This window comes from Arvicola amphibius, chromosome 15 (genome assembly GCF_903992535.2).
Source record: "Arvicola amphibius chromosome 15, mArvAmp1.2, whole genome shotgun sequence".
In the NCBI taxonomy this organism is placed as follows: Eukaryota; Metazoa; Chordata; class Mammalia; order Rodentia; family Cricetidae; genus Arvicola; species Arvicola amphibius.
Window position 1 is genome coordinate 50,523,040 of NC_052061.1, and position 12,063 is coordinate 50,535,102.

Sequence of the window (12,063 nt, forward strand, 5' to 3'; positions counted from 1 at the left end):
TCCGTCATAAAGGGTGACAGGCTTGCACTGTCACAACCACCCAGAACCTCAAGCCATCTCTTGGCCTTGGCGAGGACACAGGCACAACCTCCCTCCACCCAGATGGGACCTGGGGGAGAAGGCAGAAGGGACGGGCAAGCAGGGCAGTCCCTGGTTCGGAAGGAAATGGATGCCCATTACAGGCTCGCTGGGGTCTGAGCTGCGGGGTTGGACAGTAATCCTCCCTGGGTGTGGATATAAAGGAACTACAGAGAAAGTCTCAGTAGGAGCCTGGATACAGGAGGGCGTCAAGCTGCAGCCATGAATACCTGCACTCTGGGGACTAAAGAAGTGAATGTCAGCAGCACAGGGGGATATGAAGGGAGTACAGGCTCAGGAAGGGCCAGCTGTGGGCAGAATTTTTTGAGCAGTGTATGAATGCCTTAGTAGCTTTGGGGCTTAGCAGGGAGACCTAGGATGGGGACCCAAGAGTAGAGTTATTGAATGTAGGCATGGAAAGATCCTTCTTCCCAATTCCCGAGGAGACTGGATCTTCAGATCATTGACCATCTTTCTGAGATGGGGTTGACCAGCGATGGCAAGGATGTCACCAGTCCTGTATGCAGAGAAGTCTCACAAAAGACCCTGGGGTCTGGAGAACTTCCAAGATGAACAAGGACAAGGATGTCCCAATGTGACCAGTTCCTGTAGCACAGCCATTTTGCCTCTTGCCCTTAGTAGCCTATTATCTGGCTATTTCTGTGCATCTCATACTAAACCAGCCAACAGAGATGACATGAGTCCCTGGAGCACACCTAGCCAATTGTGAAGCATGAGGAGGTCAGGGACAAGCCCGGTGGGCAGCCACGCTGTACTGAGCGTGGGTAGCCCTGGCTACTAAGGCTTTCTGAGCATGGGTGGCCTTCATGCCAATCATCTCTGGGTCTTTATTGCCTTCGTCCCAATTAATACAGATAACAGGTGCATTTCACCCCAGCTGGAGCGCCTGCCCCAGTGGTGGCAAGTTAGACAACAGGGCTCCTGGGCCAAGCTTGCTGTGTTGGTTCTTTCTGGCTGCTCTGAGGGGCTTCTGAGTGACCTGCAGTCCCCACGGCCCCCCGTTCCTGTCCTCTCTAGGACAGAGGGTGACAGGGTGCTGAGCCCCCTCTCGTGGCTAGTTCCACTCAGCTTCCCTCACCACATGGGCAGCTCACACCAAGTGTCCCCTCCACCCCCCCCCATGCTGTGTTCCCAGACCTGCTTATGACCAAGAGTTTCTCTAAGCCTTGCATCCAGGTGTACCTCTAGCCTTTGGCTTGTGCTTCTCCATACTCAGCTCACTGCTGCCAGCATCTGCTCCACCCCACGCCTGCCAGATACTGCAGGGCTCCTAGCTCCAGGGTCTCGCTGTGGTTTACGAAGCTCATGAAACTGCAGGCCTGCTCTCAGAGCACACACAGGCACACACACATACGGCTCTCAACTGCTGGAGCTCCCTGCATCTCAAGGTCAGTGCATGTACAGGTGAGAGACTTGCACCAGAAAGGAATCAGACGTGTATTTTTTTTTGCCTTCAAGAAAAGCTGTGTGTGTGTGTGTGTGTGTGTGTGTTTGTGTGTGTGTTTTATTTCTGTGTGCTTGTGTTTGTATGTATGTAGTTTATACCCAAAAGCGTATATGTATGATCAGTGCCTGCATGCACTTCTATGATTTTCACATCTGTGTGCCTTGTGCATCCCTTTCATGGGTGCTAAATGTAGGCGGAGTTTTCCTATCCCACCCTCCTGCTCCCAAATAACCCGCAGCTGCTTCCCAAATAACTAGGTCAGAGACTTAATATAAATTATAACTGCTTGGCCAATAGCTCAGGCTTCTTACCACCTAACTCTTACACTTAAATTAACCTGCATGTTTTAATCTGTTTTGCCACAGCAAGGTCTCTCTGCGTCTGCCAGTGACTCTCTCACTCTGCCCCTCTTCATCCCAGCAGCCTCAGTTTGATTGTCCCGCCTATCTTTATCCTGCCTTGCTATAGACCAATCAGCTTCTTTACTAACCAGTAATAATAATAAATATTCACAGCGTACAGAAGATTATTCCACAGCATTTTGTGCATGTATGTATATGTGTGTGGTTTGCATGTGTGTGGTTTCTGCATGCATACGTGTTTGTATATGACAAGGATATATGCTACCAGGGGCTTGAGAGTCAGGGCTATATTGTATCTTTGCTTCAGTTGTTTGATTTGGCTTTTTGTTCGTGCCATTGGGGGTGGATGTGGGTAAGTCCTGTGCCACTTTGCCAATCTTCCAGCTCCCACCAGAGACTTGACATGAAAGAGAGTTCTTCCTGATAGGAAAAGTTCTTGAGAAATAAAAAGGCAACTGCTTTATGAATTTAGAAAAAAAATACTGCTAAAAATATGTAAATCAATTAAGATATAAAATCACTTTAGTGGGTTTATTTTTAAGACAGCATCTCATGTAGCCCAGGCTGGCCTCAGACTCGCTAGGTAGCCAAGGATGACTCGAACTTAGATCCTCCTGCCTCCGTTTCTCAAGCGCTGGGGTTACGGAAAGCATCACTCTGCCTGGTCTAGCCTGGTCTACGGGCCACTGAGGATTGAACTCGGGACTTCATGCGTGCAAGGCAAATACTCTACCCATTGAGCTGCTCTCAGGCAGACTCCAATAGTCAACTTTAGAAGCTATTTATCAGTGAAAATTCCTCAGCAGTCACATAGCTAAACCGAATCTTCATAGTTAAAGTGACAGATTCTGGGGGTGTCCTCAGGGTGGCCCACAAAGCTCTATTTCCAACCAAGCAGAATGAGGTAACAGCAGCAGAGAGAAAGAGCTGTTTCCTAACCCTCTCTACTCTGGCTCGTTAGTACCCATGCGCCCACAGCCGCAGCCACACATTGCCAGTCCGAACTCCATGTTTGCCTTGGCGCAGGTGCTGGGAAAGTCTATGGGAGGGAGCTTCTGCCCCAGCTCAGTGAGTGCAGATAAGGCATGGCCCTTCCTACGGAAAAATGTCATCACCCTCTTTCCAACAGAGCTCCGAGCCATGGTAGAAGATCTGTCCTGTGGGCCTGGCTGTCTCTTGCGAAAACTGAGCTCTGGAAATAATATTTACTTAATGGTCAGCTCTTCTATGGAAAACACAGCAAAGACATTTGGAAACACAAATACTAGTGTCTTTCCGCTGCAGACGAGGAAGAGAGGGGGCAAGGCGGCGTGGATGTAGGGCACGGAGGTGCAAGCCTACAATTCCAATCTAGGGAGGTAGAGCCAGGAGGACCACCTCCAGTTCAAGGCCAGCCTTAGCTACAGAGTAAGATTCTGTACCAAACAAACAAGCCAAGAAGGTGGGTCAAGGGCCTCAGCGGAGGACTGCCAGGAAACTCTGGCTGCTGGAGCTCTTTAGCTGCCACTAAGTCATGACACCAGTCACTGTATAGAGCTTGGCAGCCCCCACGGCCCGGACACGCGTGTGAGAAGAAACCACAATGGCTGCCGTGCTCATCTGAGTGAGGAGAGAAGTAGCAGTTGCCTTGTACACAGTCCGAGGCACGTGGTCCAGCTGTGTGGCTAGGGTTGCTGCACTGATGTTCCAGGTGGGAGAGAGTGGCACCTGGTTAACACACACGGTGTTTAAAACAAAGGTGTGTGCCTCACAAGCAGAAGGACCTGGGGGGGGGGGGAGAGAGAGAGAGAGAGAGAGAGAGAGAGAGAGAGAGAGAGAGACAGACAGACAGACAGACAGAAACACAGAGACAGAAATATTTGGTGGTGCATACTTGTAACACCATCACTGGGGAGGTTAGAGACAGTTGTACCCTGGCGCTCACTGAATGGCTACTCTTGTCGGTTGCAAGCCAGGCAGGGACACCATCTCCAGAAAAAAGCTTGATCCCTAAGAAACAGCACCAATTGTTCCCTCCTGATCTCAAATATGAGCATACTCCACCTTACACACATGCACCCCCTCCCACACGCAAAGAACTGGAAGAAAAGGAGAGGAGATAGGGAGGAGAGTTCGGAGCAAGGTGGCTGCGCGTGGGCTCGCCTTGCTCACAGGAGATGTACCTCTCATCAGGCACGTCCACGTAGTAGTCTGTGACCGCGAGGATCGCCACGTAGGAGGACAAAGGTGGCAAGACAGTTCAGCAGGCAAAACACTTGGATCCAAGCCTTATAACCTGACTTCAGTTACATGGTAGAAAGAGCTGACATCTTACATCGTCCTATGAAACCCGTAAGCACACACAAGCGTGTGCCCCCCCACACACACAACAAGTAAATGTTTGTGTGTATGTGTGTTTTAAAGAGCAAAGGTGACCTGACCCTGTGCCTGATGTAACCCCCCCCCCACCTCCTGCACTGTGCCCTTTGCTACTCCACCCTTCTGTTTTCATCCACGCTCAGCCAGGCCAGAGCCTGGGGACCGCAGCCTCCTACCGCCCTCCCTCGGCTCCAGGCAGTGATATTAACCTGAATGCTGTCAGGTCAAGGCAAGTACCAGATAAAAATAAGAGGTGTGATTTTTCCTATCGAAGATGGAAGAACTCGCTTCCCCCTTTCATGGGGGTGGCTATGTGCAGCCTGTCATCATGGGGACCTTCTCCTGTAGCTATGCAGAATCTCTTCAAGGACTAGGCAGGCTTAGCCAGTTGCAGCAACCGGGAACGTTCATCACTGTCCTGTACCATCTCTGGAGACACAGGCCACAGTTCTCGGTCTCGACTTTGTTAACCTCGGCTCCAAGGCACCAAATCCTCTAGCAGGAGGAAGGAAAGCTTGCCCTGCCTCGGGTGAAGTCTTGTGATTGATGGGCTCCTTTCTGCCTGTGTGGTTCATCGCAGTCAGGCTCCTGCATCATCTGGTTCCTTGATAACCAGAGCCATACCTGCTGCTGTGGAAGGTGATTTCAGGTCTAACTTCAACAGCGCTCCCTGTTGGTGGGCGGCTCTCATGACTCCCGACATCACCCCCTCTCTACCTGTTTTATCTACAGCACGGGAAAGGCGTTCTTTTCCTCTGTTCAAACTTTTGATCCAGCCCTCCCAGAGAGCTGCTTTCCCAAGGCTGCCTTCCCAGTCAGTGTGCAACCCCATGCCCGCCACCTGCCTCGCCTTTACAGCCATAGCACCTGCCTCCTGATCCCTGGTCCGACACAGTGAGCTCACTTTCGTCCCCTGAACCCAGAGGCTCCGTCTCCCACACAGTGGGATGCTGGTCATTCCCACCATGCAGCATCGTCACACATATCTGGGCCCCAGCAGAGGCCTGTGACCGCCTCATCCTACTGTGGCACCCTGTCTCAAGGTGATGTTATCAGCACATGGCATGAAACTGTCTTCCCACAGAAGGAAATCCCACTGATGACTCTTGGCTATGAGACAGGCCTTCATCCTCAGCAATGGATTTTCACCTCCTTGCACCCTGAAGGCTGTCTCAGATGCTGTGAGTCGGTAAGGCACATCCAAATGGCACCCTTGGTGTGCGAGAACAGAAAGCCTCTGAGGGACTGGCCCTGTTCTGAAGAACTTAACCGTGAAGTTGAGATGGGGAGAAATTAGACGATTTCTTTTTCCTCTTTCCTTCTTTTCCTCCCTCTTTCATTCCTTCTTCCTTTCCACAGGGTCTCTAGCCCAGGACAGCCCAGGATAGCCCAGGATAGCCCAGGATAGCCCCGGAACTTTAGATTCCCACGGCTCCTGCCCTACCACCCAGTGCTGGCATTGCAGTCATGGGCCACCATGCCTGTTTCGGAGGCGCTGACCACCCAGCCCAGGGCCTGCTCCACGCTAGACATGTGCTCTGTTGATGGGGCAATTGTCTCAGCACAGGACACTATAAAGGTAGGGATCATCTTCATCTCAGCCAGACACCCAGCCGGCATTTCCCAGTGGCTCCCGTAGACCTGGAGACCCTGCCACAGGCCCTGCTAACTGCTCAGACACCATTGTCCTTACTCCAGGAAGAGAGCCCGTGCTGGACAGCACCTGGGTCTACCCCTGAAATGCCTAGACGCTTTGCTTAAGCCACCGAGAGCTTCAAGATCCTGACGGAGGGTTTGATGTGATGAAGGATGTGGGGAGCGCAGGGTCTGGAGGGGAGATTTATAGTTGAGTTCACTTGTCTCGGGGCCAAACCACCAGGACCTCACGCTTTTGTAGGGAGTATAAGTGTGTGTGTGTGTGTGTGTGTGTGTGTGTGTGTGTGTGTAGGCCAAAAGTCAACTTCAGATGTTATTCCTCTGGTGCCAAACACCTTGTTGCTGTTATTATTTCTTTATCTGTATGGGTGTTTGCCTGCGTTATATATATGTACCAAATGTATGCAGTGTTTGCAGAAGCCAGAAGAAGTGACTGGGTTACCTAGAACTGGAGTTACAGATGGTTGTGAGCTACTACGTGGGTGCTGGGAATCGAACTAGGGTCTTCTGGAAGAGCAGTCAGTGCTCCTAGCTGCTCAGCCATCTCTCCAGCCCTCATACCTTGCTCTTTTGTTTGTTTGTTTGTTTGTTGTTTTTTGTTGTTTTTGGAGACAGGGTTTCTCTGTGTAATAGCTAGCTTTGGCTATCCTGGAACTCACTTTGGAGACCAGGCTGGCCTGGAACTCACAGAGATTCACCTGCCTCTGCCTCCTGAGAGCTGGAATTAAAGATGTCTGCCACCCCCAATGGAGTGCCTTGTTCTTTTGAGACAGCATTTCTCATTGGCCTGAGCTAGCCCCAAGAGACCCACCCGTCTCCACTTTCTCAGTGCTGGGATCACAAGTGGATGCTACTATGCCCAGCTTTTTCTAATGTAGATCCTGGAGGCTCAAACTCAGCTCCTCGTTGAATGGGCAGTAAGCAGTTTCCCAAGCTGAACCAATTCCCCAGCCTTGTAGGGAAGGCTCCGTATGGCTATAACCTCATCTTTGTGGCAACACACTTACTTTGGCAACTGTGACCGTCAAGTGAGTGAGTGGCTGGATCACAGACGGCATTCAGTGGACTTGGCCTGCCGCAGAAGAGGCTGCTGAGCCCTGATGGAAGTCAGGCTGGGATTGTGCTCACAAGAGCCCAGGGAGCTCTGCTGGCAGTGTGACATTGTCATTCACCCAGGTCCCTCCAACTGCAAAGCTCTGCCACTCTGCTCTGACTCTGGGCCCCACACTCCTGGACCCCTTTGGTTGCTTGCTATCCTTCCCTATGGAGCTGCCCTGTCTGTCCTTCAGGCACTCCCCCTGCCTCGAACAGAGGTACCTCCTACCTCTGATCAGACTTTGCCATGCTCTAGAGATGCCTGTGCCTCCTCGGAGCCTGAGTGGGCAGAGGTCTCACTTGGTATTTGCCATTTGGGAGGGGCCCTATCTCATTTCACAGGGAGGGGCCCAGCAAGCTGGTGGAGGCCAGGGTGAGGGCCTCTGGTTGTTCCTCTTTGTTGGCCACTCTCCCCTCGTCTCTCACATCTTCTGCCTCTACCAGGCTGTGGAGAAGCAGTCATGCCTTACCTGCATCGGTCTCTGAGGCCCCAGCCACACCCAGTCCCTGGGGATGCCCGGACCATCCACTCTTCGGGTCAAAGCTTTGAACAGTTGAGGCAGGGTTGCCTGCAGTCGAGAACCTTGTTTGAAGATGCAGACTTCCCTGCCAGCAACAGTTCCCTGTTCTACAGTGAGAGGCCCCAGGTCCCCTTTGTGTGGAAACGACCAGGGGTAAGTAGGGTGAGAGGAAGGAGAGACAGGAGGGGGATAGGGATAAGGGGAGAGAGGGGGGCAGACTGAAAGGGGTAGAGAAGAGCCAGTCACTTGTAAGACCACTTTCTGTCCTTTGTGGGAGGCTTTCTGGTAATGTGCTGGCTGGAGACACCTTCAGCTGTTCCCCAACCACAACATTTGGCCTCCCGCTCTGCGTCCCACTGCATCTGGGGACATAGAGAGAGAAGGTCTCATCTAGACCTGTGAGCAGGATCAGAGCTGTAGCCCAAGGACAGTGCTCTGGTGACTTGGTCAATCGGAACACAAAGGCAAACTATCCAGGATGGCAGGTACGGGAGTAGGGCGGGGGGCAGGGGTCAGTTGAGATGTGTGTGATGTATTAGGAGACAGCCAGCCTTGCTCTGAAGCTTTTGGTCCGGAGCTGAGGATGAACCAGGGGGTTAGGTGGATGTTGCTACAGGTTCTCAGCAAGTAGTATGCGATACCTGGACCCCAGGTAAAGCAGGGCTACTTTTCCAAAGCAACACACCACTCCTAGAGAGACAAAGCCAGTGGGTGCCACCCCACCCCCAATGTGGTGCCTAGGAGGCCCCAGCTGGTGTTCAGGACACATGGTCAATATTTGCAGTCCAGATTAGTCAGGGCCCTCCCTGGGACCCAGGGCCATGATGCTGCACCCTCTGGGTGGGAACAGATGTTGTGTGCAGGGAGGGGCAGTGGACTGGCTGCTGCCTCACCTAGAGCTGACTGAGGTAGGTCCGGGCCGGCACACAAGTGTCCTTAGTAAAAAACATATTTTCACTGTATGCTTCTCCATCATCGGCCGCTCAGAATCTCATCTTGACATTTTATTTGTTTGTCCATTTACTTTGTGTGTGTGTGTGTGTGTGTGTGTGTGTGTGTGTGTGTGGTGTGTGTGTGTGCACATGAGTGCCACAACGGTCATGTGATGGACAGATGACAACTTGCAGGAACAGGTTCTCTCCTTCCACTATGTGGGTCCCAGGGACCAAATGCAGGCCATTGACCTTAGGCATCAAGTGCCTTTACCTGCTGAGCCTCTTACCAGCCCTTATTTATTCTGCCTGAAGGCATGAATAAATAAGCAAGCATGCCATAGCCCATGTATGGAAGTCAGGGAACAACTCTTGGGAGTCTCTTTTCCTCGCTACCTTGTGAGGTCTGGGGGGTCAAACTCAGGTCCTTGGGTCCATACGCAAGTGCCTCTACCTACCGTGCCCATCCTGGCAGCCTTCAGCCCTCATCCCCCTTACCAAAACCACTGCCTCCTCTTGCACATCGTTTCAGTGATGTCAATGTGCTCAACACACCACATGTCTAACTTTTAGAAAACACACAAGAAAGACATCAGGGCTCCTGGGGGCATGAATTATAAACCAGTGGGGTTGTCTCAGTTTGCTTTCTTCTGCTCTTCTAAGCACCATGACCATAAGCAGCCTGGGGAGGAAAGGGTTTCTTCACCTGAGAGCTTATAGTCCATCATAAATGGACATCAGAGCAGGAACTCGGGGCAGGAGTCTGGAGACAGGACCTGAAGCAGAGATCATGTGAGGGAACGCTGCCTACTTATTTGGTTCCCATGGCTTGCTCAGTTACCTTTCCCACACAACCCCAAACCACCTGCCCAGGGGGACACCTACCACAATGGCCTTGAATCCCCCACATCAAATTTTAATCAATAAATGCCCCCACTACAGTTCAAATTGATGGCGGCAATTCCTCAATTGAAGTTTCCTCTTCCACAATAACTCTAGCTTGTATCAAGATGATCAAAATTAACCAATACTCACTGCTAGTTCCTGTCCTGGGCAATGTGCAGTTTATAAGTGTATGTACACACGTATATGTTTGTTTTAGATTGTGTATGTATTGTGTACACTCATGGGTATTTGTGTGCCCATCTGCATGTACATATATATCATATGTATGCATATGTGTCTGTGTACATATGGTCCTGGCCTCCATCAGTGAGGCAATGGTCCTCATGGGAAGGTGCAATATTGAGTCCTATTTTGGTGTCTTATGTAAAGAGCATTCAGTTTTCCTGGTAGAACATAGTGAAGGCTCCCAGGATCTCTTTCTGGGCACTTGAAAGACACTTGACGTTAGTTTGGTTTTCCTCATGTGGCCATTGGCGGTAAAGATAGATACCTGGGTCATGAGGGTGGATTAATAGACTGGTCTGTTCTATAGAAGAAAATGGACATCTCTAATGTGAAAAAGCCCAGGTCCTAAGACACAGAGAAGTGACCTCCGATGGCACTTTGGTAACCTTCAGGTCTTCTTGGGCTGGTTTCCAGCCTCGGGACAAGGATAAATGGGTACGTGGCTGCCGGCCAGGATGGGTGTGCATTTTACCTAATGGTGGGCAGCTGCCTGGGCTACGGACTATGGATGCATTTTGTCCAGTGTTGAGCAACTTCTCAGTCGGAGGGTGCATTCCATCCAGAGGTGAACGGCTGCCTGGGCCATGAGCTACAGGCGCAGTTCTCTCAATCCTGGGAATTGCTGGTAATCAAGATCTTGGGAAAACGCTCTTGGAAAGTTGATGCCTCCTCCCAGGATAGTCCTTCTGCCCTTTCCTGACTGAGGCTGGGGCCAAGCCATGCCTGTAATCTTCACATTCCATTTTCAGTCTCCGGTTCCACAGCCCATCCTGTGGACTCTTTCAGGACTGGATCTGCCTCCCCTGAGTGTGACCCAAACTGTCCCCTAGCTACATATTGTCCCCCCAAACACTCATCTGTTTCCTAGACGGGGAGCCTGCTCTCCTCATTCAGCCCTACAGCCATGGTGAACCCCGAGAGTCTTCTTGTCTTGCCAAGGTGGACGTGTAGGGCCTGATGCAGGACAGGCCTACAGAGAGGCCCTGAGCTGCCTCAGCCTCCAGAAAGCCTGTGGCTAAGCACATACCTCATACAGGGCACATCTCAATAGCTTGTGTCAAGCCCCTTTATGGGCTGTGGGCAGAGTGGCCCTCCTTCTTGTCAAACACAGCTGTGTGTGACAAAAGGGAACACAAAACCAGTTGGACATCGGAGGTGGTGGGTTCTTAGCCTCACCTGCAGCCTGAGTGAAGAAAAGTGGGGGAGGGGAGGAGGAGAAGGAACTTGGTGTCTCCAGGGGTAAGAGGGGACAGACCAGGCTGGGTATGTCCTGGGAGAGGACAGCATAAAAGGACAACAGAAGGACAGCAGTGTGCCGTGCTGTACAGAGAAGGCCACACAGCCACCCTGAGACACAAAGATGGAGGAGAAGCTGTTCTGCTGCCTCATTGTCTGCCCTGGGCATGGTGGATGGGGTCAGTTAATGGACAGACTCCAAGGCTGCTGGGGCTGCTGTCGGGTACAAAAGGTTGTGCAGGGTCTCAGGGAGAAGCTGGCCTCCCATGTCGGTCTTCTGCCAGGCCTGGGCTTCTGGCACAGCCAACAGCACAGTCTGTCCCCAGAACCCTCCCCCTAAGGTCACATGAACACTTTAGAAACAAATAAAGGCACAGAGCCCTTCTTCAGCAGGTGACCTAGGACACTACACTCCCCAAAACTGCCACATCCTGAGGGCCTCATGGAGAGCTACCAGCTTTCACTTCAGCCGCTGGCTTTAGTAGACTCCCCACTCCCACCATCTCTCTGGGAACGAAGCCCAGGGAGGAAGCACACTATTTGAACTGGTAGGAGGAGGAGCCGCAGCTGGAGCTACCCCAGGATCATCTCAGAGACTCCTAGGGTAATGGAAAAATTAAAAATGCTGCAGGATCCCCAGTGGCGGCAGGCAGCAGGCCATGTGGCGGCAGGCAGTGGGCAGGGGGTCCTGAGAGCAGCCAGTCCCAGGCAGGGACAACTGCAGGTCCCCGAGTAGTGGCTGGTCCAGTGCAGGGAGACATGAGGCAGTGGGCAAGAGACAGAGACATGGATAGGCATGCCATTCAGAGTGAGGTTGGATATTTATTAAATGGGTTATGGAAGTATGGAAGGGAGGGGAGGAGAGAGAAGAGCAGAGAGAAAGAGAGAGAGAGAGAGAGAGAGAGGAGAGGAGAGAAGGGAAAGACTGAAGCTGCCTCTCAGAGAGGGAGACTGAAAAGAGAAAGAACTCAGGCTGGAAGCTGAAGATCAGCCTGCCTCAGGAGATAGGGAAGAAGTGGGCGTGGCTTGTCTCTTAAAGAGACAGAACAAATCATTACATTCCCATCTCTTTTTTATAATAAAAAGTCAGGATGTTAGGCACCACAAGTTAAAGGAACTGGGGCAGCAGAAGTGGATTCTCAAGATTGCTTCCTACTTATTTGTGGGTGTCGTCTTTGGGGGGAACCTGAGAAGGCTGGGTGCTGGTCACATCCTGGCATAGCTGG

At 51.7% G+C, this 12,063-nt stretch overlaps 1 protein-coding gene across 3 annotated transcripts in view; it reads left to right on the forward strand.

Moving 5' to 3' along the window:
- Positions 1–5,660: 5,660 nt before the first annotated feature.
- Positions 5,661–12,063, forward strand: part of Capn9 (calpain 9) — a 36,369-nt gene continuing 29,966 nt past the window's right edge. For 2 of the 3 annotated variants that reach the window (XM_038312613.2, XM_038312615.2), the window contains exons 1-2: positions 5,661–5,845; positions 7,462–7,691. In XM_038312613.2, the coding sequence (XP_038168541.1) occupies positions 7,479–7,691 (213 nt within the window). In that variant the 5' untranslated portion in view covers positions 5,661–5,845; positions 7,462–7,478. The remainder of the gene's footprint in view (positions 5,846–7,461; positions 7,692–12,063) is intronic. The other variant, XM_038312614.2, reaches the window with a different exon arrangement.